We start from the raw sequence: 26519 nt of genomic DNA on the forward strand, positions 1-26519 counted from the left end.
CAGACGTAGAGAACAAATGTATGGACACCAAGGCAGGAAAGTGGCGGTGGGTTGGTGGTGTGATGAACTGGGAGATTGGGATTGACATATATACACTAATATGTATAAAATGGTTAACTAATAATAAACTGCTGTATAAAAAAATAAATAAAATTAAATTAAAAAAAAAACCCAAACAACTGTATACACATTAAAAAAAGAAACAAAAAAAGAAAAGTTTCAAATTATACAGTATTTTTTTTTGTTTTATTTTCGATCATAGTCCCCTGTTCTTTGTGGATCTTCTTTACAAATATAGCAGTTGCTACCAATGACTAAGTGGGTGATACCGTGGAATACATTTCAAATTCATCAAGCATTACAGTCTGACGTGAGATGTTTCTGATTAAAACATGAAACACCAGATGGTTTCCAATGTACTTTAGTTAGTTATCTATGCCATGATTTGGATTTGGTTGGCTTTCCAATCTTCTTTTTACCTTCTTTTGTAGAAACTGGATAAAAACACTGTATCTGGAGAATAAGTAATTGCTGAGGTGGGCCAAACATGGCTTAATCATGCCAAATACCTGGTAGTAAGTGAGCTGGAATCATCATGATAATTTAATTTATAAAATTCAAACTGGCAAGAGACTCTACAACACTAATGATAGCCAGTTGACTAATTAGCTCTGCAACAGTCTTTCCAATTTTTTAAAGCAAAATGAGCCATAGTTGTGAACCTGGGACAGCAGATAGCTTCCTGTTAAAAATCTGTTTTAAAGCATGGCGGGGGGTGTTAACAATAGAGGTAGTCTAGTGCACATAGGTTTCTTCTGTAAATGATACCATGCACGTGGCATTTGGAAATTTAAACTATATTAACTTATGAAAAATTTGTTTCTTTATGTAAAACAACAAGCTAATCCAAGAATGATCTGAACATATTTCTCAATAAACATTAACATATTGTTAAAAAGACTCTCTTTTTGTTGTTTTTTTTAAAAGGGGGGTTATTTTATTATTTATTGTTTCTTTAATTTTTTACCCAAACTGTTACTTTGCTTATTGCTTTGAGAAATAAAAAAATATGGAATCTCCTTCAACCAAGTAATTTTTAAGACTTTTATGATCGTTTGTCAGATCTCCTGTCTCTGTAATATTCAGTTTTAGTTCAGAGGATAACCCAAACTATGAACAACATGATTATGTTGCCAGTTTTAAATTTTACAACCTAGACATTTAGTTCCCTTAATACCCACGAGGATCTGACTTACAGAAATATTTTGGGTGGGAGTCATTTCTTCTGTTTTCGGAGGTTTCCAAGCATACTGCCATGCTTTAAAAATCTGAAACTATCTAGGAGAAAAAGGGAAACAAGACTGAACAAAGGAACCAACAGTGTGAATAGGGTGGAATATTCCAGACTTGCACTTCTTGGAATAGGTAGCACAATAATATGGCACATCAGGGATACACCTTTGGGAACTGCTCATAACTCCAAAACACAAAGCCACATCAGCCAGGCATATGGACATTAGAAGCACAGATGATATGATTGGAAAAAGTCTGAGGACCTCTTTGCAACATAGAGTGGCTGTAAATTTCAGGCATACGTGGTAGATGGTAGCTGGAACAAATGACAGTTAAACACCATGTAGATATTTGACAGTTCTTTGGGAATGAATGCAGAAACATATGCATCTTTAATTAAGTTGGTAATTCAGGAGGATGAAGCAAGGTACACTTACATACCTGCAAATTGACACTAGGATTGAACAAGGGTTGGAACTGGTAGGAGTGTGTTATCATTCTACCTAGTTGTTCATTCGTAGATTCAGGCTATATAATTTTACTTTACAGAGGAAAAAATTTTAAGTGGCTGATTGTATTTTGTAACCAGCAGCGTCTCCGTGTATCTGATGATCAATAAAGGAACTCTAGCAAGGCAAAGAACTCTCAAGGAATCAGCAGGTTCTTCTCGGTTGCCTAGGAGAAAGACGTTCTTAACACAAGCCACGTATCCAGTGGTTTTCCAATTGAATGTAACATGCTATCCTGATTTTCCTTCTGTTGGAGCAGGTTTCCTTGCTAGAGAAAAATAAATTACTTACATATTTCTTACGAGGTTGACCCCATAGAGATCAATCTACTTCATTATTATTAAAGAGCTCACAGAAACCATTTGTTTTAACATATATTTTCAAACATCAGTGGAAGAGTAAGATTGTACCAGAACTTCAGTACTCAGTTTGGAAGTATTCTAATAATACTTCTGCTGCTTCAGAAATTCAGCTCTCCAGATGAAACTCTAAAATGAATGAAAACAATTCTCACTCTTAGATGAGGATTTAAATTAACTATTGAAAAATGTAAATAGCATTTACTTGGGTCACGCCATACCTGTTAAGATGGTGATTGGATTATGTATGTTTAGAGGGAAAACACACAAAACAAACACCACTGTTTCTTTCATTATACATTTGATTTCTGGAACCATCTTACATGACATTTACGAACTTTCCAACTTATGAAAAAGTAGGTTGTACAATGGGGAAACTGCAAGCTTTGAAGTTTTACAGTAACTGTCAGTTACTAACTTTGCAGACCGAAGATAATTACTAAACGACTACAGGCCTTGCTGTCCACATGTCTGAAATGGGGATTAAACACTTAAATTATAGGCTTTTGTAAAGAACAACTGAGATAATGAATGCAAATCTTCTACAGCACAGTAATTATACAAAGTAACCTTATTATAATATTATCATTATCAAATGGAAGCATATACAATAATTTTCCAAATAATTTATTAAGCAATATTTACCTCCGTTCCTTTCGCATTGTTGAGTCTCTCTGTCCTTCTTAACCCAGTAGACATTTCTTGAGTGTTCAGATTAGTTCTGCAAAACACAAATACACACACACACAAACACTTAGTATCTTTTTCTTTAATGTTAGGTATTTTTCATAAAGCACAACACAATATTTTATTTCATAGTACAATTCAATAGCAGAATCTATGTTATTTTGTTCTTTACCATTAGCTTCTAACAGAGCTTTTAACAGAATTTATTTTAAGCATATCTTTGTGTCTATGCTTTAATTTGATGGCTTTCAGAGTTCCTTTTTTTCCTTTTTTAGCAATCAAGCCCTCTCTCCTCCCCTTTGAAGCCAAACATTACACAGAACTTTGATATACAAAACTGACACAAGTTGAGCTTTTATTAAAGCTGAAATAATGGATCAGGAGCTATTTATTCACTTGTCCCTCCTTCCTGCCCACCTGCTCCCAGCAATCCCTGAGTCACTGTGAAAAACCTAGGCACAACAACAGACAGTTTAAAAACTGCCATTTTCATCAACCCATTGGGTGCCCTTCTCCTCTGTAGTGCTAACACAGTGACACAAACTGTACCCAACATAGTAACAAAATGTTGAGAAAATGAAAACACTGAACATCACTCTTACTAATGCATTTGACGTGCCAACACTTTTTATCTGTCCATGTTCATCACGGGATCCAGCACGACTCCAGGTATCTTTCTGATCAGTAACTTGTCTGCTCTCTTAGATCTAAAGAGTAATCCTGGCCTCGAAATGTACAATTTAAACTTCGTTTAATTGTCATCATGTTATCATAAAGCCATTTCTCTAGTTTTTCAAGGTCACTTTGAATATCAGTTCTACATTTTCTACAACCCTGCCCTGTGTATAGATTGTCTGCCTTTTTGTGACCATGAGGATGAATTTCATGTAATGCTACCTGACCACTAAAACTAAGGGAACCACCAGATTGATCACATCTTTCTATAACTGTTGTTTAATGTGTTTTCTTCGGCACACTCTAAATTTCATTATGGCAATCGTATGCAAATGACTTGACCCTCCTTCCTGTCAGGATAGGAATACATCTCTCACGCGACAGAAAGATGCTGCTCTTCTTCTCCTGCCCAATCACCCTAAAATGATATACAGACGGGGGACTTGCTCTTTACCAAGAAAGAGGGAAAGCATTAAGATTCATACAGTGTTTAAAATGAAAACAAACACACACTGCCATCAATTTACTCTATCATTTTTGATCACTAGAATGTTCTCCTTGGGAAACTTCATTACCAATTTTGCATTTTGGAATGTCATAAGGTGTTGCTGGTATTTCCAACAGAGGCAAATATAAGGTTGTTTCAAAAGAGCAAAATTTAGGTTTCTGTCTCTGCACCTCATTAGCACTAGCAAGTTCCAGTCTCATAGCAACCCAGATCTGATGATGAACACCTGCCAGCCCAGATGGTTTGGGACGAAAATTTTTAGCCGAATGGAACAAAGTTCTGCTGTTGAGCTGTCCAAGCCGTTATTTAACAGGGAGGCTACAAGAACCCTGAACTATTATTTTGGAATCGTAATAAACAAGTATCTCCAAAGTTGTCATGTTCAATTGTCTAACGCCCCTACTTTTTAAATTTGTGTAAATAATATATAGTTCTTATGTCACTACACATATTACAGAAGATATTGCATGTCAAATAGCACTGCAGCAAAATCAATCGCATCCGCACAATTATGAAAGAGATGCTGGTATTTTCATATTTGCTTCTAAATAAATCCAATCCTTGTTTCTTCTAATGAACTGACTGATGTCCAAAATACTATCTTCTGAAATAGGATCTTGAATAGAAATTGAGTCAACTAACTATTCCAGCCTACAGTACTTTCTCCCTCATCTGAATCACAACTTTACTGTTTGTGCCATTCCATTGGCAGAGAAAAAGCATATGGCAACAGAGAAAAGGCTGGATGGGAAGTCAAAAGTTCTGGGCTGTTGGTTACCCTTGTTCCGTTGCTGTTATTTTTGTGACCTGATTAAGCTAATTAATCTGAGTTTTCCTGTCTGTAAAATAATTTGGAGCTAAATGACTAATTGAATTTTTTTCTAATGTGGAAACAAAACTTTCTTCATTATTTTTATATGTACATAGTTGCTTTCCACAAAAGTGAACTCCTTAGAACAAAGACTGCACTTTAATGTCCCCAACTGGTGGCACAGAGTTGTACAAAAGCAAGGCTCAAGGAATATTAGTTTCTTCATGAATTTCCTCTTCGGTTAGTGGAAATTACAAAGGTTATGGACTTGGGTAGAGGATTTACTACTTTTTAGCTCTGTGATCTCCAGCAAATCACCTGAGTTCCTTGAGCCTCTCTTTCTTCATTGTACTTACCTCATGAGATTGGTAAGAGTATTAGCAAATTGACACACACATTTAGTGTGTTCTCAGTAAACTCGAGTTCTCATGCTTCACTGTCTGTGGTTGCTAGCACTGAACACTGCATAGAGTTGATATTTCGGGTGATACCATGCAGTAATTAAGAAAATCAGAAAGTTTCAAATCTAGCTTTGCCATCTCCTAGCCTTATGACATTGTGCGAGTATTTAATCTTTGTTTTTCTCAGTTTCCTCACCTTTAATGGAAACAATGGTAGTATTTACTTCATAGGACTTTTATGAAGAGTAAATAAATTTAACACAAGTAAATTATTTAAAGAGTATAAAACACAGTATTATTTAAGTTTAGATCTTAGTTTCAGTTTTACAAATACCCATGATTTAGGGTTGTGAGAAAAATGCTCTTATAATGTGGATTGTTCTTAAACTTCTATCTTATATATTTGGTATTAATTATGTTCAAGATGAGCATGATAATTATTCTTGAATTTGGCAGATTGTGTAAAATGTACATACTATAAAATAACAGATGAATGTGTTTTTAAACAAATTTTTTAGTTTACCTTTCTTAATTACATGCTAATCAATATTTTAAAAGAATGCAAATAGATTTCTTGCTTACTCTGTACATATTGTGTTAATTTCTGTCTTTCTAATCCATGTATATTCACACATCTTCACGATATGCTAATGATAGTCTAATCTTTTTAAAACCACCAAATTCTGCTACGTTTGCTCACTTCAATGATACATGAAATTTGTAAATATAGTCTATGTGTGCTTTTTCATCAGTTTAACCCTCAACTTCTTTCAAACCAACATGACTGTAGTGTTGGGATGTTATTCAACACCATAGCCTCATAATTAAGAGGACTGTATCTTTTAAAATTATTGAAGACCTTTCTTGTATTTGGTATGTGTCTTTTTTCCCATATGTAACAAACAAAATAAAACACAGTACATTCTAGGAGACTGTCTCCCAAGTATTTTTGGGTGTTAACTGATAAGATATGGTGTTCCTTGGGTTAAGAAAGATGGACCACTGACAAGGGTGTTAATAGATGATAAAAACTCAAAAAAGCTGCTGGAATGGAAAATTGTGGTCCTTTGCCCAGGCCAGTTCAAATTAAAATCACAAACCCAGAGTCCATTGATTGAAGGAGAATCCTGGAAGCCTTGAGGAAGGACCCTACAATGCTTCTGAATATATACAATAAAAATCCTTCCCCCTTAAGACTTGTGGTTATTTGCAGATCTGTGTGATCTAACATTGATACCTGGGAAACCAAAACATCAACTAAAATAAGAGATTATGGAGGTCAGGTGGAAATAAAGTGTTGGGTAAATCTATCTTATAACATTTCTAAGAATTTCCACAGACACTCTGTGATTATTACCCCAGTCCTGGAATGTGTACTTGGAACTGATGTATTTAGCAACTGGCAGAATAATCACATTAGTTACCTGACTAAAGAAATGAGACATTATTGTATGAAATGCCAAGTGGAAGCCCCAGAAACTACTGGAAACTATCCTGACCCTGCCAAGATAGTAAGTCAGAAGCAATAATGCCTCTGGGAAGAAATGGCAGGGGTTTTCATGTCATTACTTAATTAGCCTTTATAATCCTTCCAAAAATGAGATGAATGAATGGTCAATGAGTATTGACAGCCATAAATTTAACCAGTTGGTAGCCCCAATTTCAGCTGCCATGTTGAATGTTTATACTTTTATTTGAGCAGATCGTTAAAGCCTCTGACACTTGGTATGTGGTCACTGATCTGGCAAATGTTTTCTTCTTGATCTCCTTCAGTAGGGAAAATCAGGAGCACTTTGCCTTTGCATAAGGTGATGGCAGCTCTCAGTTCCTGCCCTGCCCCAAGGATACGCTGACTCTCTTCCTCTCTGTTGTGATATAGTCTACTGGGATGTCGATTATTTAGATGCTCCACGCATATTGTACTAGCTCACTATACTGATGACAGCCTATGAACTGAATCTGATGAGAAAGAAGAGGCACGTACTCTAGATGCACCAATGAAATACTTACATGTCAGAAGATGGGATTTAAGTCCTTAAAGAGTCAAGGATCTGCCACATTAGTAAGTTTTAGGGTCCAGTACTCTAGTAGCTGAGTTAGCCGCTCTAAGTTAAAGTACAAGTTGTTCATACTTGGTCACTTTTTTCCTCTATGAAAAGGTTCAGCTCTTTGGGCCTCTTTAGATTTTTGAGGCATTACAAAGAGAATTTTAGAAAAGCACTTCAAATCATTGGTTAGGTAACATGACAGGCTTACAGCTTTGATTTGTGTATAGAGAAAGACAGTGGGTCTAGGCTGCAGTGTATCTGCTCTGCCACTATAATTGGCAGATCCAGTGGTGTTAGGATCCTTGGTGGATAATGATGCTGTTTGGTCTTTGGCAAGAGTCACAGCACAGAGCATGCTTTCTGCAGCTCCTTGAGTGCTACTAAGCCCTGGTGGAGACGGAGTACCTGATCATGAGACACAAAGTGACTAAGTGGCTTGAGGTCCATCATGAGCTGGGTTATCAAATCCAGAAAGTGATAAAACAGGGCAGGCACAACAGTCATTCATTTTTTGATAGAAATGAGTTTGGCATGAGTAAAGTTATAGAACCGGAAAGTAGAATGGTGGTTGCCAGATGCTGGACTGTAGGGGAAATGGGGAGTTCGTGGTCAAAGGGTACAGACTTTCAGTTATGAGTACATTCTGGGGAATCTATGTACAGCATGGTGACTATAGTTAAATAGTACTGTTGTATACTTGAAATTTGCTAAAAGAGTAAATCTTAAGTGTTCTCATCACTCTCAAAAGAGATAACTGTGTGAGGTGATGGATGTGTTAATTAACTTTTATGGTACTCATGTAACAATGCATGTATAGATCAAATCATCACGCTGTACACCTTAAATATATATATATTATATATAATTTTTGTCAGTTACACCTTAATAAAACTGGAAAAAATCATCTCACCCAATTAAAAAAAAAACAAATATGAAGAAACACTCAACCTCATCCGTTTTAATGTAATGTAAAAACTAAAATAAGAAGACTTTCAGGGGACTTCCCTGGTGGCCCAGTGGTTAAGAATCTGCCTGCCAACTCAGGGGACACGGGTTAGAGCCCTGGCCAGGGAAGATCCCACATGCCGTGGAGCAACTAAGCCCGTGCACCACAACTACTGAGCCCGTGTGCCACAACTACTGAAGCCAGTGCACCTAGAATCCATGCTCTGCAACAAGAGCAGCCACCACAATGAGAAGCCCACGCACCACAATGAAGAGAAGCCCCCACGCAACCAGAGAAATCCCGCGTGCAGCAATGAAGACCCAACACAGCCAAAAATAAATTAATTAAAAAAAAAGACTTTCACATGGATGAGATTAAGCAGTTTGATAATACATTGTATGACTAAGAGTAGGTAGGGAACCTCACATTCATACACTGTAAGTAGTTCTGCCTCAAAATCTGCTTCATCCTCCTTGTTCACGTTTGGATTCATATACTTCTCTACTACTCAGTGTGTTCCTCTCTTGTTAAAGATAGTAAGGAAGATTTTATTCCAGAGGGGCTTTATGTAATTGAAGTTCTGCTTTAGGAGAGAGAGATTGGACTCAATTCCTAATACAACAAGGACAAGTGGAGATTTATGGACAAGGAATAGGGTGGGGTGGGGTCGGTGGATAAAAAATTGCTAAGAGTAAATGTCCAGTCTAGAGGGATTCTTGCTAGACCTACTCAATAGGAGGTTTTGCTGAAGGTAGGCCAGGGTGATAAGACATCGGGTGGGGCAGGAGGAATTTGATCAGATATCAGGATGCGGGATTTTTCATTAAACTGCCTGAGCAGGATTCTTGCTGAAACTAGACTAAGTGGACCAAGAACAGAGACCAAAGATGAGGCCTAGTCAAAAAGGGGACTCAGGAGAGCCTAACTCAAGTTTGATCAAGGAGACAATCTTTGACCATCCTCACTTAGCTTCTGACTCTTACTTATCATCTTCTGGTTCTTCTCTTTAACTTCCCCTCGGCTTACCTGCTTTGCTACAAATCAAATCCCGGAGACAGAGTTTTAGGTGAAGTAGGAAAGGATAGCTTTATTGCTTTGCCAGGCAAAGGGGAACACACCGGGCTTCTGCCTTAAAAAAACTATGTGTCTCCACCCCAGAGGATGTGATGAAGGGTTTTGTAGCAGTGGTTCAAAGGTGGGGTCTCTGACAAGATTAGGGTGTGAGCAGGGCTTCCACTCCCTTCATCTCTCAGGTGGTCTTAATCTTGATGAGCTTCTCTGGCCCCTTTAATCTCGCCTCAGGTGGTTTCTTGGCTGCTCCTCCCTTGATTAGCAACTGTTCAAATCCACCCTTTGGAACTCAGGGAAGGTCATGGAGGCTGGAGCCTTGCCTATAAGAAATGGGGGACAAAAGGAGGTCTCTGTGTCCAGGCTCCACTCGGTTTCAGTGCCTGGGAGCCCCACAGAGCCCCACTCGGTTTCACCCTGTCTTACCCAAATTTCTGTAGAGGCCCAAAACTCCTCTTTTTATTCTGCAGAAAAAATTCCCTTTCAGTTACATGTTTTAGCCTCTGGTCCCAGACCTGCAATTCAGAGGATTCAGCTCTGGCTCTCTTCTGGCTACACCTCTCCATTGAGGTCAAGGCACTAAGGGGCTAAGGAAGGGGAGGATCTACCTTGAGTCCATGCCTCTTCCCCTTCTAGACTAGCTCTGGGTCCTGGGAACCCTTGAATTCCCTATCTAAATTACCCTAAGCTGAGTTCAAGGGTCTGTGCCCAGTGCTGACTCTTCCCACACAACCAAGGAAATCCAAACAGTCTGGAAACTTCTAAGTTCAAATCTGGTCGTCCACATTGTTATAAAGACACATTAGTCAAGGTAGGAGGATAGGACATATTTTATGTAATGGTTTGTTAGCTTGCTTTATAACTTTTAAATATAAGGGCCTCTATTTGTATCTCGCTCTGGGCTCTGGAATCTTTTGGCAAGGGCTGGTCAGAACCACCAAACCTATGCTCAAGCTTAGGCAGAGTGTGGGCTCCTCCCAGACATCAGAAGACTGGTCTCTTGCTCCCTGGTGTCATATTGAGGAAGAGTGACGCATTAAAATATCTTCTAGAAAAAGCCCTGAAGACCCGTGGGGGAGTGGGGGTGGGTAGGACCTGATGAGTAATTGCTACAGAGTGTAAATGTACTTTCAAAGCCCTTGTTCTCCTGTTCTCCCTTGGGCTCCAGCTACAGTTAAGGCCATACAGTCAGTGCTCAGGTAAGAAATAGATTCTAAAGGGAAGAGGATGAGCCTGAGATGGAGCTAGGAAAAGTTCTCTGAGACAATGGGAACATATAATTGCATTTTACAGGGCAACTCTGATCCCCTCCAAGGGCAGCTTGGTAGATAGCACACAACATTTCAACAAGGCATTAAACCTGTTTTCTTCACAACTAGTAAAAATAATCCAATTGGGTAACTGCTTATATCTTTGTGGCTCAGTGGAGAAAGAAGCTTGGATGTCTGAAGAGGTTTATGAAATCTGCATAGCCCTCACCTCACGAGATAATATAGTACTCACTTATATTCCCCTCACATTGGAGATTCAAGAATAATCTCAGGGGTGGAATTCTATCTTTAGTTTTCTACTTAAAAGACAAGCAGTGAACATTTGCTCTAGGGGACGGAGTAACTCTGCCTTTCGGTTCCCATTGATGTGCAGAGCTAATCACTGGGGAGAAAGTGAAAAAACAAACCAACAAACAAAAAACAAAAACACCCAAACAACTACACATGAGTGTTGAGACCATTTGTCTTTTGGAGCAAAGGAAGAGAAAGTATATTCATTTGTTTTTTTAAGGCTTAGCTAATGTCTCTTTGAAGGAAAAGACAACAACTCCACCAAATGGAAAACTGTGCCTGCGATGTCAGCCTCCCTAAACCTGGAAGGCCTGGAGCAAGCAGTGTCCTCAGGAACAAAGACTAAGCTGAATCTGTAAGGTCCTGAGCTACAAATCCTGGTAAACCTGCCAAGTGTAATTCAACTCTCAGCCAAGTATAATGCAGGAGAGAGTGTCGTCCTCCTTCAGAGAGCCTCAGCAGCTGGGAAGCTGGTCACTAAGCCGCAGATAATGGCAAGAACAGCACAGACACAAACACAAACGATTCTTGAACGCGAAGGACAATTTTTTCATTCGGAGGACTTGTCCCTGAAGTCCAGCTTCAGCAGGACGGGATATGAGCAAGCAGGCCCAGCTCCTCACCCACTGCAGTGTACCTGAGTTTGCGGGGGTGGGATTCTGAACTTCCTGCTCACCTGAGCATGTGTTGGCTTAAGCTATTAATTTGAGTACTGAAATAGATATAGTCCTATATATGCTATGAGCTTCTGAAGTGGATATAGGATAGAATCTGAGTATTATCGCAAATGTTCCCTCCCAAGGAATATCTCAGACCTCAAGCATTCATGTCATACTATCAGGAATTCTCAGAGTCTTTATTTTTGTTAAGTCATTGAAAACTTTTGTTGAAATGCAAGTGTTATCTAGGTCATCGACTGAACATATGTTGGCTAAATAAATGAATGCTACATAGAGGAGAGCGGAATTCCAATACAGTAGATTGGTTGCAAAAAGAAACGAGTCAAACTTAAGTAAGAAAGCAGGAACAGTTTTTCAAAGGCCGTTATTGAACAGGTAACAAACCAGAGGTACAGAAACCAAGTCTGAAAAATTCAGAGAAGCAACTTACGATGCAATTGATAGGGTTCAGGGCAGGATGTCCCAAAATATGCCACTTTGGCATATTGATTATTTTGAATTAAAGTTACTAAGAAGCAGCCAGCACAAAAAGGACACTAACCCTCTTCTGTCCCCCTGAAAGCAGGAAATAAATCTCACACGTGAAAGGTACCCTCCCTGTACCAGGAGGTAGAGAGACATCCTTACCACTAGAGATAGGGAATTCAGGGCTGAGTAGGCTGTGTAAACAAAGCTTGTTACTTCTTTACTAGTTTATTATGCCAAGCCCAAACTTCTTTTTCTTGTCAATTTCTCACAAATTTATTGTTTCTTTGTCTAAAAGGTATAAAACTGTCTGCTTTGGTCACTTCTTTGAGTCTCATATTTCTATGGTCTCCCATGTGTACAAAATTTAAATACGTTTTTTTCTCCTGTTCATCTACCTTATGTCAATGTAATCTTTGGCCAGCCAAAGAATCAAGAAGGGAAGAAGGAAAAGTTTTCCTCCCCTACATAATTTTTCTTTTCCTCTTCTAGGTCTGCATCTTTTGTAATAATATAGTTGTACCCAAAAAGGATTCTATACTTTATGCTGAGAATAAAAACCAATAAAAAAGTCTTGAGTCCTATAAATGAGGTCATAGTTAAGAGGGCCTAGATGTCATGAGAAGTGATTGGAAATGTGGATCAATGATGAAGTGGGGATGTTAGGTAGACTGGGGCACTAAAAGGAGGAAAACTTACAGAAAAAAAATGAACAATCTTTCCTTTCCGACATCTTTGCCCTGTTGCTGAGTGCAAAACAACTTGGTTTTTTCCAAATACCAAGAGGAAGAATATTGCATATTCTGTGTCTACCTGGTGACCACAGAAAACTGTCTATCCAAGACCACTTAGATCTGGGAATTCCCTAGTGGTCCAGTGATCAGGACTCCATGTTTCACTGCCGAGGGTCCGGGTTCAATCCCTGGTCAGGGAACCAAGATCCTGCAAGCCATGCAGGTGCTGCCAAAAAACCTTGGAAAAAACCCCCCAAAATCGAAACCCACTTAGATTTCAGTCAAAACAGTAGCCATAATTTAGAGAGTATACTTGGCTGTAAGGAAAGTGACAGCTGATTTCATCAAAACCATCCTTAGCTGATAGAACTGACTTTCTAAACAACACGTGAGTTTTCAAACCTGAGTTTGAAGACATTGTTAATAAATTATTATTAATAGAAGATATTATTAATATAAGCACATTCTGAGAAATGTATCTTGGTGGCTTTCAAAACCTGGCTACACTTTGAAATCATCTGGAGAGCTTTTAAAAAAATATTGGCGCCTGAGCCCCACCTTAGAATAATTAAATGCAAATCTTTGGGAATAAGCCTGTGACTTGGTATTAAAACAAACAAACATCTCTCCAGGTGATTCTAATGTGTAGCCAGCGTTTAGAAACACTGCCTTGATGAGCATTGTTTCCTACATCCATTTTTACCTTGACATATTTGTATTTCCACTGAGACAAACAGAAGATATTCAAGCTTCTGTTTCCCTGAGAACTGACAGAGTTGTTTCAAGGAGTGATGGATTGTATTATTTTACCACAATTCTTGCATCCTTACCGCCCTCTGCCGTTGCTTCCCTGTTGTTGGAATATACTTTTCCAAACTGTTGAATTCCGACTTGGCCATATGACTTACTTTAAGTAATGGAATGTGGAAATGACACTTGGTCAGTCATCTAAGGCCTTAAGAAGCATGGCAAGTGTCCACCAAGACTCAGAGACCTTATTCCTTCCCCCCCATTAGGAGAGCAGGTAGCCTTTTGTATGGTCAGGCCACTCGAGATGGCTGTTCTCTTGCTCTCTGTACATACCCTACTCAACCAGTGCCTGCTTAACCTACACCCTACTCACATGACTGACCTTCCTGCGTGCTTGCCCCAGGCCCTAGCTTTAGATCAGAACTTTCCACCATGCTTATCAAAGGGGCAGTGAGGGGTGTGCCCTTCTGCTGGTTTCCCAGGTAACCGATGAGCCAACATGACATCAATTCCTCCTATAACTGGTCACACCTGCCCTCCCCCACAAGCAAAGACTGCTGCCACATTCTTCCCCTCACGGTTGGCCGCACACAGTGGGGTGGTGTCATCATTCCACAACGTTGCTTCAGACATGTAAGATCCCCCTATCCATTAAACCATTGATCCCATTGATGTCTCTGTTGCTGACTATGGCCTTTCTTTGGTTTTGAAGCTGAGCAAGCACAACATTGTAGACAACCATTAATCTTTGACCTGAATCCAGGAATAAAGCTCTATGGAGATAGTCCCTAACCCAAAGTCTGGAGTCCCACCTTATCCAGCTAAGCCAATCTGAGTCTATCCAAAACTGCAACCAACCTATATAAATACTATGAATATGAAATAAACTTTCTTGATATAATCCTCTGAGATCTTGGAGTTTTGTTTTTAATCCAGCATTATTGCAAGAAAAAAAAATGAAACTAATATACAAGTCTTTGTTTGTACATAATCTATATATCAAGCAATATCTAGCAAATAATAGGTCCTAAATATTTGTTAGATTAATCTGCTTTTATGCAGTTCTCACTTAAATTTGATGATACTAAACAAAATTGGAAATAACCAAATTTTAAATGTTTTAAATTTAGTTTATTTTAAAAATAATGTGATGATTATTAGAATTTAAATGAATTAAATAGATTGTATTTCTATTGTCTGCTAGTTATGTTGTCCATTTATAAAACAGAATATAAGTAAGTACGCTTATCATTGCTCTTCCTAATAGCCAAATAGATCAACTTTTCATCTAGATGAGTTTGTGGAAAGCATCTGCCTTCTTAGCAAATGTGTATAGATGAGGATCAAACTTTGCCCTGATTTGGAAATACTACCCCTATCTCTAGGATACTGCCAAATTTTCAGTTAAGATTCAGAGGAATATATTTATAATTTAGAAATCTATGTATTGAGTCACTGAGATAGGTTTTATCATTAATGCCTAGAAACTATTAATAGCAATAAACAGATACTTCTTGAGCAGTAACAGAGTCAAGATGAAGAGTTAATGGGTAAAAAACCCTGAAATGTCTTTTGTGATATATTAGGAAGTTATAGAGAGTCAGGCAAGCAATCATAGAAATCTCTGAAAGAGAAGATCCTACTTCAAAAGCAAAATACATCTTAATCTCCAACTGTCTTTTTGAAACTCTCTTTGTCTTGATAAAACACAGCGATTCATTTTAGAAAATATTTTAGTTCTTTTTAATGTGAACCTTTTCATTTCTAAAATCATTTTAAGTTTTTCCTTATGATAATTATAAATTATTTTATATCTGCTGTTTGATGATCCATCATTGATTATTAAGGGATTTAGATACATAAAGTAGAGGTACCAAATAAATTATCTTTACATTATGGGTAACGCAAGATGTAATTACGTTGTCACTTCCTCATGTTTTGAGATTTATAAGAATGCATTAAACAGATGCAAAAAATACTCAAACTTTTTTAGACTATGAAACTGCCATTCATATGTGATGCTATTTATAGCAAAGGCAAAAATAGCATAGCAGAATAATACAAGAAACGCAGTGCTCACACAAATTGGCTTTGGTGTCCAGGTGTCTGTAAAAAAAAGTATTAATTTTACACTATCTTGGGGACTAAGTTGATGCTCCACACATAATCCACAGTGTCACAAATGTCCTTAGTAAACCACACTCCCAATTGCAAAGCCTTCACGCTTAATATAGAAGACTGTCACTCTGTGCTTACTGAGTTGCCAAAAAGTGCTAGCAGGGTTACCACTATATCACCTACCTTCCCCCCCGAGAAGGGAGAAAGTAGACAATTCAAATTAAGTGTAAAAGAAGGCAGTAAGTAGGGTAGTGCGTTTTGATCCCAGATATTTGTCTGAATCTATGCTACATGTTGGCTAAAGTCTCATTCCAGGCATGAATGTGGTCCTACTGTAAGCTTGCAGGAGACTTAAAATATTGGACTGGCCAAAATTTTCGGGTTTTTCCGTAAGTTGTTAAGATGTTACGGAAAAACCCAAATGAACTTTCCGGCCAACCCAATACTTTAATTAGGATGCTAAGATTCTCCTGCAACCAATAAATAGTGTCCTACGACTAAATGTTACATTGCTATCCATTTTCTCATGTTTTCACACTTTTTTCCCCACTCACAATCATGAGTTAAGTACAACTCTAAGGTGAATTTGTGCCAGATTTGGGTTCATAAATATTATAATACAAGAAAAGTTATATTTCTATAAGGAATATATTTTATGAGAAAAAGTCATAGACCAAGTCAGCACTCCGATGTAGGCAGCCCAGGGGCAATAAGAAGTAAGGAAATATTGATAATGGGTATCTTCTTTTAAGAAAGTGCAGCCAGGCTGCTCTGTCCTTTTGTGAGATGGGACCTCCTAAAACTTTTCAATTATGGATTAGCTGAATAAAGAGACAATCTTAGAATTCCTGATACAGTGAAGATAAGATATGAGGTAGAAAAATTGTAGCACCAAAGTTTATGGAAACCAGTTGTACCACTAAGAAATGAAGGAACCTAAAGCAGTAACTCACATTTAATCAAAAACACCATCAGGATTTAAAACAAAAGTGGTAAGAGAAGGAAGAGATGATTAAAGGAGAAAAATGGAGAAGTAAAGCACTATTTATAGAACATATATTACTTGTAGGGCATTAATTGTAGGACACATATATATGTTGCAAGGTGGTGTTTTAAAGTTTCACTTCCCACCTTTTCAAGGATCTAGTGTTTCACGTGCATACCTCAAAAGAGTTAAAAAAAAAAGATATGGCCTATTGCTTACAGACATGATTCTTAAATTAAAATATTATAGAAATGTGATACAACCCTCAGTCCTCACATTTTTCATCTATAAAATGGACAGATAGAGCTAAGGTCTGAGTTCTGTTCAGTATTACATTATATGATTATTAAGTGAATAAGAAAGTTACTTAATTAATGGATAAAATATATTGAGACTATTCATAATGCTCAGTGAAGAGATTATTCAGTCTAAGTACTCAGCATCTCAAAGACTATTTGCATGACATTCCAATAGGAACTAATATTTTGCATGTTTTCCTTGGTCATATTACAAGAAGATGCACTGCACTGATTGGTTTGGCAAAAAGAATTGCACGAGACGGATATGCTGTAGATTTCTCCATATACGTGTATGGCAACATTTTTTATCCCTTTTCACCATATATGGGACTCCATCCTTGCTCTATCAATGGAATTTTAGGTTGCATTCAGTCTTCTGCTATCACAATTAATGGCACAAAAATTAGCCTCACACCAAAGTCATTCTGTATTTTTGCCAACTGTATATTTTGAATACATTTCTAGTAGTTAGATTACTGGACAAAAAGTATACTTACCCATGTTTTATATTTTAGCATTTAGAAAGAATTTTAGTTGCATTCTAATTATTTTCTTTATATTAATACATGTGTGTTGTACATTTGTCATATTTGTTGCCTAACATATAAAATAATAAAATAAGCTAGTATGTCCTTCTTTCTTATCCAGTCTCTCATTTGAAACCTATGTAGTAATTAGCAAGTTTATTCTAAGTACTGTCTCCAGTCCCCCTACATGAGGCTAATCCTTGTACCATAGAAGGTAAAAAGAGATAAGAAACATTTCTGTACACTTATATGGAGTAATTTACAGCATATCTTATTAAGTGAAAATAGCAAAGTGCTGATATTGTTTGTAGTATTCTACCTTTTAAGTAACAAAGGATGGACTTTTAAGTAATAGGGGGGATGTTTATGTATTCTAAAAGGAACGATGGACTACAAAACCCAAAAATCAGTATTAATTCTAACCTTCAGGTGGGAGGGGAAACATTGTAAAAGATGCACATAGAAGCAAGGCTTCTGTGAATGTAAATTGTTTCAAAGTTTTCATTCTGAATTCACATAAATGCATTTCCTAACTTAAGAAGAATCAAAGTGAAACCAAAAAGGGAGAAAATGAAATCCATAAAAAATTGAAAACATTGAAAAAAACAGACCTTTTTATATACAAAGTTGGTGGCATAATCAGAAAAGAAAAACATTATTTCAAGTGACTTTAATACACAGTATTTTTTCAACAGCTTTACTGAAGTATAATTTACAACAAAAATTTTACAATAAAATTCACTCATTTTAAAGTTAAATGTAGCTTGATGAGTTTTGGCTAATGTACATAGTCATGTACTCTTCACTATGGTCAACATGTAGACTATTTCCAGACTATTTCCTTGCGTTCCTTAAGAGTCAATATTGTCCCTCAACTCTTGACCACCAGTGATTACTGATCAATGGTCACTTTGCCTTTTATAGAATTTCATATAAATATAATTATCAGTACGTGCTGTTTTTTGTGTGTGTGTGTTTGTGTGTGTGACCAAGACTGCATTTTTAACTCTCCTCCTCACAGCAATATGTCTGCATTTTAAAGACACTTTCTCTAGCACTCCTCTTGACTCTGGAGAGTATTTTACTTTCCTTAGGTGCCTATTCAAGGCACTGCTAGTAAGTTACCATCACTCCCTCCTTAGAGTAGAGGGTGTTTTAGTCTGAATGTGGGGACGCTTGGTTTAGGCCCCAATGTCTGTCCTATATACACTTCCCTTGAATTTTAGCAGCTCTTTTGAAAATGCTGATGCTGGCCCAACTTCTCATGAAATATGTATTGAAAATTAGATCCAAACAATGACTCTGGAATATCCTAAGAAAGTAAGTTGACTAGTCCTGAATTCTATAGTTAATGGACTTGTGTAACTAAAGGAAGAGACATAGATAGGAACTGTCCCATATACAGGCATACCTCAGAGTTAAAAATGCAGTCTTGGTCACTTTCCTGGTGATTAGGTCCCCAGTGTAGTTCCTGAAAACTGGGATTCCAATGCCCCAAAGAGAGGGAATTCTGCTGGTTGAAACAACTTTCTATTTGCAAAGAGTTGTGCATATAAAAATCACGTTTACAGCGTACTGTAGTCTACTAGGTGTACAACAGCATTGTCTAAAACAAGTACACGACTTAATTTAAAAATACTTTATTGCTAAAAATTACTAACCATCATCTGAACCTTTAGTGAGTTGTGTTCCTTCTGTTGGTGGAGGATCTTACCTCGGTGTTGATGGCTGCTGACTGATCAGGTCAACTGAATGTTGGGGCAGCTGTGGCAGCTTCCTACAGTAAGATAAGAATGAAGTTTGCCACATCAATTGACTCTTCCTTTCACCAATGATTTCTCTGTAGCATGCAGTGTTGTCTGACAGCATTTTTACCCACAGTAGAACTTCCTTTGAAATTGGAGTCAATCCTCTCAAACCCTGCCACTGTTTTATCAACTAATTTTATGTAATACTCTACAATCTTCATAGCATCTTCACCAGGAGTAGATTCCATCTCAAGAAACCACTTTCTTTGTTCATCTGTAACAAGCAACTTCTCATCCATTCAAGTTTTATCATGGGATTGCAGCAATTCAGTCACATCCTCAGGCTCCACTTTTGATTCGAGTTCTTTTGCTATTTCTACCACATCTGCAGTTACTTCCTCCACTGAAGTCTTGAACCCCTCCAAGTCATCCATGAACGCTGAAATCAACTTCTTTCAAACTTCTGTTAATGTTGATATTTTGACCTCTTCCCATGAGTCACAAATATCCTTAATGGCATCTAGAATGGTGAATCCTTTCCAGAAGGTTTTCAATTGACTTTGCCCAGATTCATTACAGGAATCACTATCTATGGTAGCTATAGCCTTATGAAATGTATTTCTAAAATAATAAGACTTGAAAGTTGAAATGACTCCTTTATTCATGAACAGGTGTTGTGTTAGCAAGCATGAAAACAATATGAATCTCATTGTACATCTCCATCAAAGCTCTTGGGCAACCAGGTTCATTGTCAATGGGCAGCAGTCATTGAAAGAAGGAGTAGGACTCAACAGTGAGCTTAAAATATTCAATAAACCATGTTGTAAACAGATGTGCTGTCATTCTTATATTGGAAGAAGATGCCATCCAGGACTTTCATAGCTAGAGAGAAGTCAACATCTAGCTTCAAAGAGCAGGCTGACTCTCTTGTTAGGGTCTAATGCAGCTGGTGATATTAAGTTGAAGCCAATGCTTATTTACCATTCTGCAAATCCTACAGCCTTTAAATAATACAAGACACCCCAAAATAATTACAATAGTAACATCAAAATTCATTGATCACAGATCACCGTACCAAATATAATAATGAAAAATTTTGAAATATTGCAAGAATTACCAAATGTGATACACAGACGTGAAGTAAGCAAATGCTGTTGGAAAAACGGCACAAACAGACTTCAATTTGTGAAAAATACAACATCCACAAAGTGCAATAAAGTGAAGTGTAATCAAATGAGTTATGCCCATACTGACCTCTGCTAGGAGCAGAGAATATTTCTCAAAGGCAGTGGACCCAGAGGCTAAGAGCAAATGCTAAGATAAGACAAGTCTTTGTTTTTAACTCAGCTTTGTCACTTGCTAATGTTGTGACTCTTGGCAATTTACTATAACCTTACTAAACTTCAGTTTCCTCATTTACACGTGGGATAGTCACAACTGTCTCATGGGACTATTACAGGACCAAATGAAATATTATATTTAAAGTACTTTAATCGGGGTCTGACACATGGTAAATACTCAATAAATATATATATGCATATATATATATTTAAAGTTAGATTAATGGGAGTAAAAACTGCATTATTCACCCAAATAAATTGCTTAGGCGTCAGGCATTAGTCTGGTTCTTACCTTGTGCTTCACAAGTGTAACGGTACAAGGGGAAAGTGAAGTGAAATCTGAAAAAGCTCAAATCCTAAACTGACATTTTACAATTGCCTATGGTATGACATTAATCCTACTAATCCTTAAATAGCCTCACATGGCACAAAAAAATATAATGTCTACATCATTTAGAATTAATCAACTGTCACTTGTTATTTTTGTATACGGTTCCCTATGAGAATACAAACTTATCTAGTGATGGTTGTACAGTCAGCCTCACAGTGGTCTATTTAGATGACAACAATTTCATGACTACAATGTTATTTTGTGTGGTGAAAAACAATTTATTGAAAATGAAGAAAAATGTAAATGATTCCTGTAAAGAAATTAAATGAATGTTAATACTAGAACACAGATGTTTTGTGTGCCATACCTATGCAACCATGTCATTAAACTCAACTCTCTAATTTACTGACATCTGTTTCTTGTTCAATTTTGAAATGATTCATTGAGACCATTTGCAGAAACAAGTACACTTGTAAAGGAAAGAAAATGTTCCTGACCTTTTCTCCCCTACTATTTTTTTCCACTTTATTATTGGTTTTCTTTTTTTTTTAATTGACTGGCTGACTGACTTAATGATTCAGAATTAAGACATATCTGACACTCCAAGGCCCCTCTATTTTATGTCTTAGCTTCAGATCCTGTAAAACAGAAGATTCTATAATAAAATCAGAAACACTAAATAATATTAAGCCATGAAAAACAGGTTGCTGAAACTTGGGCAAGATAGTCTAATTAATTTTTGAAGAGAAGCAGGAGAGCTAATTTTATACTAGCCCTGAAGCTCAGCTTCTATCAAAAATATTAATATTTTAATTTAATTAAACAAATATTGTTGTACATATATGTATTAGAAAGATAGCTATATTGCGGTAAACCAGAAGAAAAATAAGGGCTTTGAATAAGAGAATTTATTCAAACTCTAATTCTGAAACTAACTTTGTAACTTTGGTAGTTAGCCTCTCTGAATTCCATTTTGCTTACACGTAAGTGGTCATAATACTAAGAACAACATCAAGGGGTACAGTGAAGAGTGACATACAGGCTGTTTATATCTGCCACTGTGGTATATTATTCACAATAGATGCTTAATAAGTCATAATTTTAAACATTATTACTTTCATTAGTATCTACCTAAGCACTTTAGAATGTGCTTCCTACATGTTGGCAATTTCCCACATTAGTCATCCATTTTGCTATGATAAAACCCTGGAAATTTGAATTGTTAGCCTCTCTTGTATCTAAGTTCTAGACGCCAGGCAGGAGCTCAGCTGAGCTGCAGACAGCTGTGCTGCCAGATGTAGAAATAGTTGACTAAAGCAACAAGCCAAAAATAAAATAGTCAAGCCTTTGATCTCTTACTGCAATAATATAATCAAAGTCTAAACCAGAGAAAGCACCAACGTCCCTCCCTCCCCTCCTTCCATTTTCCTTCAAGAATGGCACACAGGTCAATGACCAGGTGGACATTATAGATATAGGGGATGTCCCACTGTTGAGAGAGCCCAAAACAAAAGGTTCCTGCAGTTGTATGAAGCTAGTGGGGGAGAAGGGAGGGAAAGGAGAAAGAGCTAGGAGTGGAGAAGTACTGAGTTCTGACTCAGAGTGAAGAAAACTGTCTTCAGGTTTCCCTTCCCCCCTTTCCTCCAATAAGGAGATTTCAGAAGAGGTGCCTGAGGCAGGCCTCTGCTAAGTACCCAGATAAAGTGGGATCTGAACGAAGGTGTCTGGACCAAGAATGCAGATATGAATACGAGCAAGGCCAGCCAGGGGTTCCTGAGTTCTTGACTGCGACTCCCTTCAGAGACTGCAGTTTGCTGCTTATCCACCAAGTCAGGTGTGGAAAGGGAAGCTTTCCCCTGTGAGGTCTGCCAGGTAAAGCCTTTGTAATTGCCAACGATTGGGCCTGAAAAATCACACATAGAATTTTGGCCTGGGGCTGGACTCCTCACTAGGATCCTTCAATCAGGTAAATTCAAAGGATGCTTAGATACAGACTTGATCAAAGTGAGGAGGTGGTCTCATTTGGGTTGGGGTAGGGGCAGTATTTTTCCTTTCAAGTACAGTTAAAAAACCAGCTAGCTGAGTTGATGTAGTAGAGGTGAAGCTTCTTGCATTCGAACCTGACCATCCTCACTGCTGAGTGATGAAAGCAGTGCTGCCACTAGAGCCTCCTGTTGTGTGGTTGGTTATTCTTGGCTGCTTCATTCTCTGAACTACCTGGCTATGGTACCATGTATAGTTTGGATGATCTCAGTACCAAAGAAAAGTATATGTTAAATCTAGAATAAGGTCTTATGTGCAGTCATCAGCAGAGATATGTATGTAGAATCTTATGATTCTGAATAGCTCTTTATAGTGTCATTTGGTGAGATTTATTTACTTTACTTCTTTTACATTAAAAATTCTTTGTTTATAAGTTTATGCATAAGGATACATTTTATATATATATGTATATATACATATATATACACATATTGTGTTCAGGTTTTAGTATAGTACCAATAAATAAGCCCATAAATATTTTAAATTAGTGATGTCACAGCAAAGATATGAATGTACCTCCATTTGCATGAAGCCATCATAAAGAAGCTGATCTCAGAGTTAAGGACAGAATAACTTTATATTGCAAATTCAGTAAACTCAGGAAATGGATAATTTTAAAATCAGTAACTTTTTATCATGATTTAGGTTCTTGTATGAATATTAACATTATTTCATTTGGAGATATTATATATTTAAAGATAAGTAAAAATAATTTTTGTCTTTTCCCAAAGAGCACAAGTTAAAATATATTGACATAATGTCAACAGGATATTCAATTTGCTGCACTTTCTGGAAAAACAAACAAACAAACAAACACATGTGATGATGTAGACTGAATTTGGATTAAAGTATCCAGTGTAATGGAAGTTTTAGTCTTGTTTTTTAATGTGCATGTTTAGGAAACTTGGTAGAAACACTCTCTCTGATCCTGTAGTGAAATCTTTAGGTGAAACGGACACAAATCCCTACCTGGTTTGCTATCTGAGCAGGATGGAACACTCCCCAAATTGAATGATTTTATTGAGATCACTTCGCAGTGACATCAAAGTATATTTTCCCAACATATGGGAATATACACTTAAATATTCATTTTTCTTTACTTTTTAAAAAGATTTTTATTTCCTCCTCTTAAAATGGAAATTGGTCTGAAATCAAATGCTACTGTAATAAGACAAGTCCTCTCATGAGGGGCCAGCAGGAGGTGTTGAGGGAAGAGGACTCTTTCAGTATCATTCTTCGTCGAGCTTCATATTATGGTGTTTATGATGTTTTATGACATTACATGGAGTTATCACCTCTTCCTTCTTTCCAACTTCCCAATCATGGCCCTTTGAACTATTTCAACACCAAAAGCTTCATTGTATGGCCATGATCATTACTTATGCGAAAATTTGTAGCAAGAATGGGGGAAAAAAAGCAAGAGGAAAGATAAAACACAGTTCCTCTCCTAAATCTGGATCAAACCCAGGATAAGGAGAATTCCTTAGGGGAACTTAAAATTTCCTGGAGAATTGGCTCTGCTAAAATATAGCATGGGTTCATGGATTTAACCCAAGTAATTGTAATTAGGTTAACTTATTTTACACATTATATCCTTTATCCCTGTTCTCCAAAAATACATAATCCAGTCACTCTCTAAGGAGTTACATAGCTTGCTAGCAGAGACTTTGAAGGAAAACATTGAGCTTCTTACTTAAAATCTGAAATTGAATTCTATAATATCTTAAGTGTTTAGGTGGTCTCAAGTTTAACACAGGTAAGAGATTTCTTTGGTATACATAGACAAGTCTGTCATAAATTTTACCTGCTGTACCTTGATTCCACAAGATATGCTGTTCGGTAATACTGACATGTTCTTTTCTTTGTTGCTTTTGTATTCATTTGATTAGTTATGTTAAGTGCATTTCTGATTCTATCCTTGAATCATTTTAGAAAGTAGGGCAAGGAACATTTCCTTCAGTTTTCCTTCTGTCAAATAGTATCAGAATTTGAAAGCAAAGAATTAAAAGTTTAAAATGGAACTGCAAGCAAAGAAAAACAGTCCTCTGTAAACTTTAATTCCTACTAAGCTGTTTATTTCCTTTGCTAGCTCATAAATGTGTTAAAAAAAAAGGATTATGCACATACTTTGTAAATCATAAAACTCTACATACTTAAGTAAAGCATTATTAACTACACGTCAAGGGCAACAATTAAGTTTATCCTCTTGCCTTTTGCCACTCCTACTACTTCATTTACAATTTCTAAAAATCCAGAGTATGATATTTATTCTGTAATTTAGTAAAACACCTTAATGTTTGCAAATATCATTAAGAATTATTCCAGAATATTTTTGGACAGAAATTATGCTATATGTTTAAGATAACTAAGGCTTTCTATTTTTGTTATTTCATGATGATTTTCCAAGTTCATTTAGCTTTTTCAATATAAGAAAATATGTTTTAACTCCTCCACTAATTGGACTGATACTTTTATATTTCTGCCCTTTGCTATCTTGTATATATCTTTTAGACATATGTAGGTATTAATGTGCTAACATTTCCTAACTTTTTAGCCAATGCAAACTTTTATATTAGCTTCCCTTCTCTACCTTTCCACATGTTTTTTAAGTTTTTGCTTCTTTCCCTCTACTCCAATTCACTAATCAAACATTTGAAACAGTTTCAATGAAAAAATCTGTTATGACTTTATAAAATAATTCTACATTTTATTTATGTTTAACTTTATGTTTCAGATGTTTTCCGTAACATCTTTAGTAATAACCTTGATAAAAAATGTTTTACTCGTATGAGGCAGTTACATTTTATTCAAAAGTCTGCCTTGCCAAAGTCTTTGCATAATTTAAAACTTATGTAATTCAGAACAGATCATGACAAAAATGGTGAATATCTCTGTCTATTGGTATACAGAATAATGTCATGTAGCATTAACATAAACATAGCTTATAATCATTCCTTATTCCTCTGCTTTGGAATTATGCTAACTTTAAAGACTTTTACATTTTTGGATTCTCATTATTTCAGTCTTCGTTGATGAAGTGAGATATATTAACATATATGTTTTTCAAATTTATAAAATACAACATTCTCAAAATAATATCCAAATATGTAAAATGATAAACAAGTGAAATGAAATTATATTTGACTATAAGGACAAGGCATTCCTTTTAAAACTAAAATAATGTCTTTAATTTTCAAACCATGAGTTTAGTTTTATGTCACATAAAACTATCCCACAAATTTCTTTTCTTCCTTTACATGATGGTCATGATGGAATACCTAGTAACAGACCAGCTCTTCTGCTGCAAATAACTATAAAAGTCACAGAACTATTAGGAAACAAGTTGTGATAGGCAGAATAATGGTTCCATAAAGATATCCAGACCCTAAGCCCCAGAACCTGTAAATATGTAACCTTACATTACAAGAAGGGGATTTGCAGGTGTGAATAGATCAAGATGTGCACCTTGAGTAAGAATATTATCCTTTTGGATTATCTGGTGGGCCCAATCTAATTATATGAAGCTAACTATATGAAGCTGCGTTAGAGAGATGAGACAGAAGGAGAAGGAAGAGAGATGTGATGCAAGAAAGACACAACCTATTGTTGATTCTTGGAGGGTGAAGGAGAGG

General features: G+C 36.8%; 1 protein-coding gene across 1 annotated transcript in view; it reads left to right on the plus strand.

Moving 5' to 3' along the window:
- Positions 1–11508, plus strand: part of SLC16A7 (solute carrier family 16 member 7) — a 192451-nt gene extending 180943 nt beyond the window's left edge. Inside the window, exon 7 of the mRNA XM_029206717.1 lies at positions 11279–11508. Within this exon, the coding sequence (XP_029062550.1) occupies positions 11279–11508 (230 nt within the window). The remainder of the gene's footprint in view (positions 1–11278) is intronic.
- The last annotated feature ends 15011 nt before the right edge of the window (positions 11509–26519 follow it).

Source organism: Monodon monoceros, unplaced genomic scaffold, assembly GCF_005190385.1.
Source record: "Monodon monoceros isolate NGI ecotype Baffin Bay Population unplaced genomic scaffold, NGI_Narwhal_1 Super_Scaffold_6, whole genome shotgun sequence".
NCBI lineage: Eukaryota > Metazoa > Chordata > Mammalia > Artiodactyla > Monodontidae > Monodon > Monodon monoceros.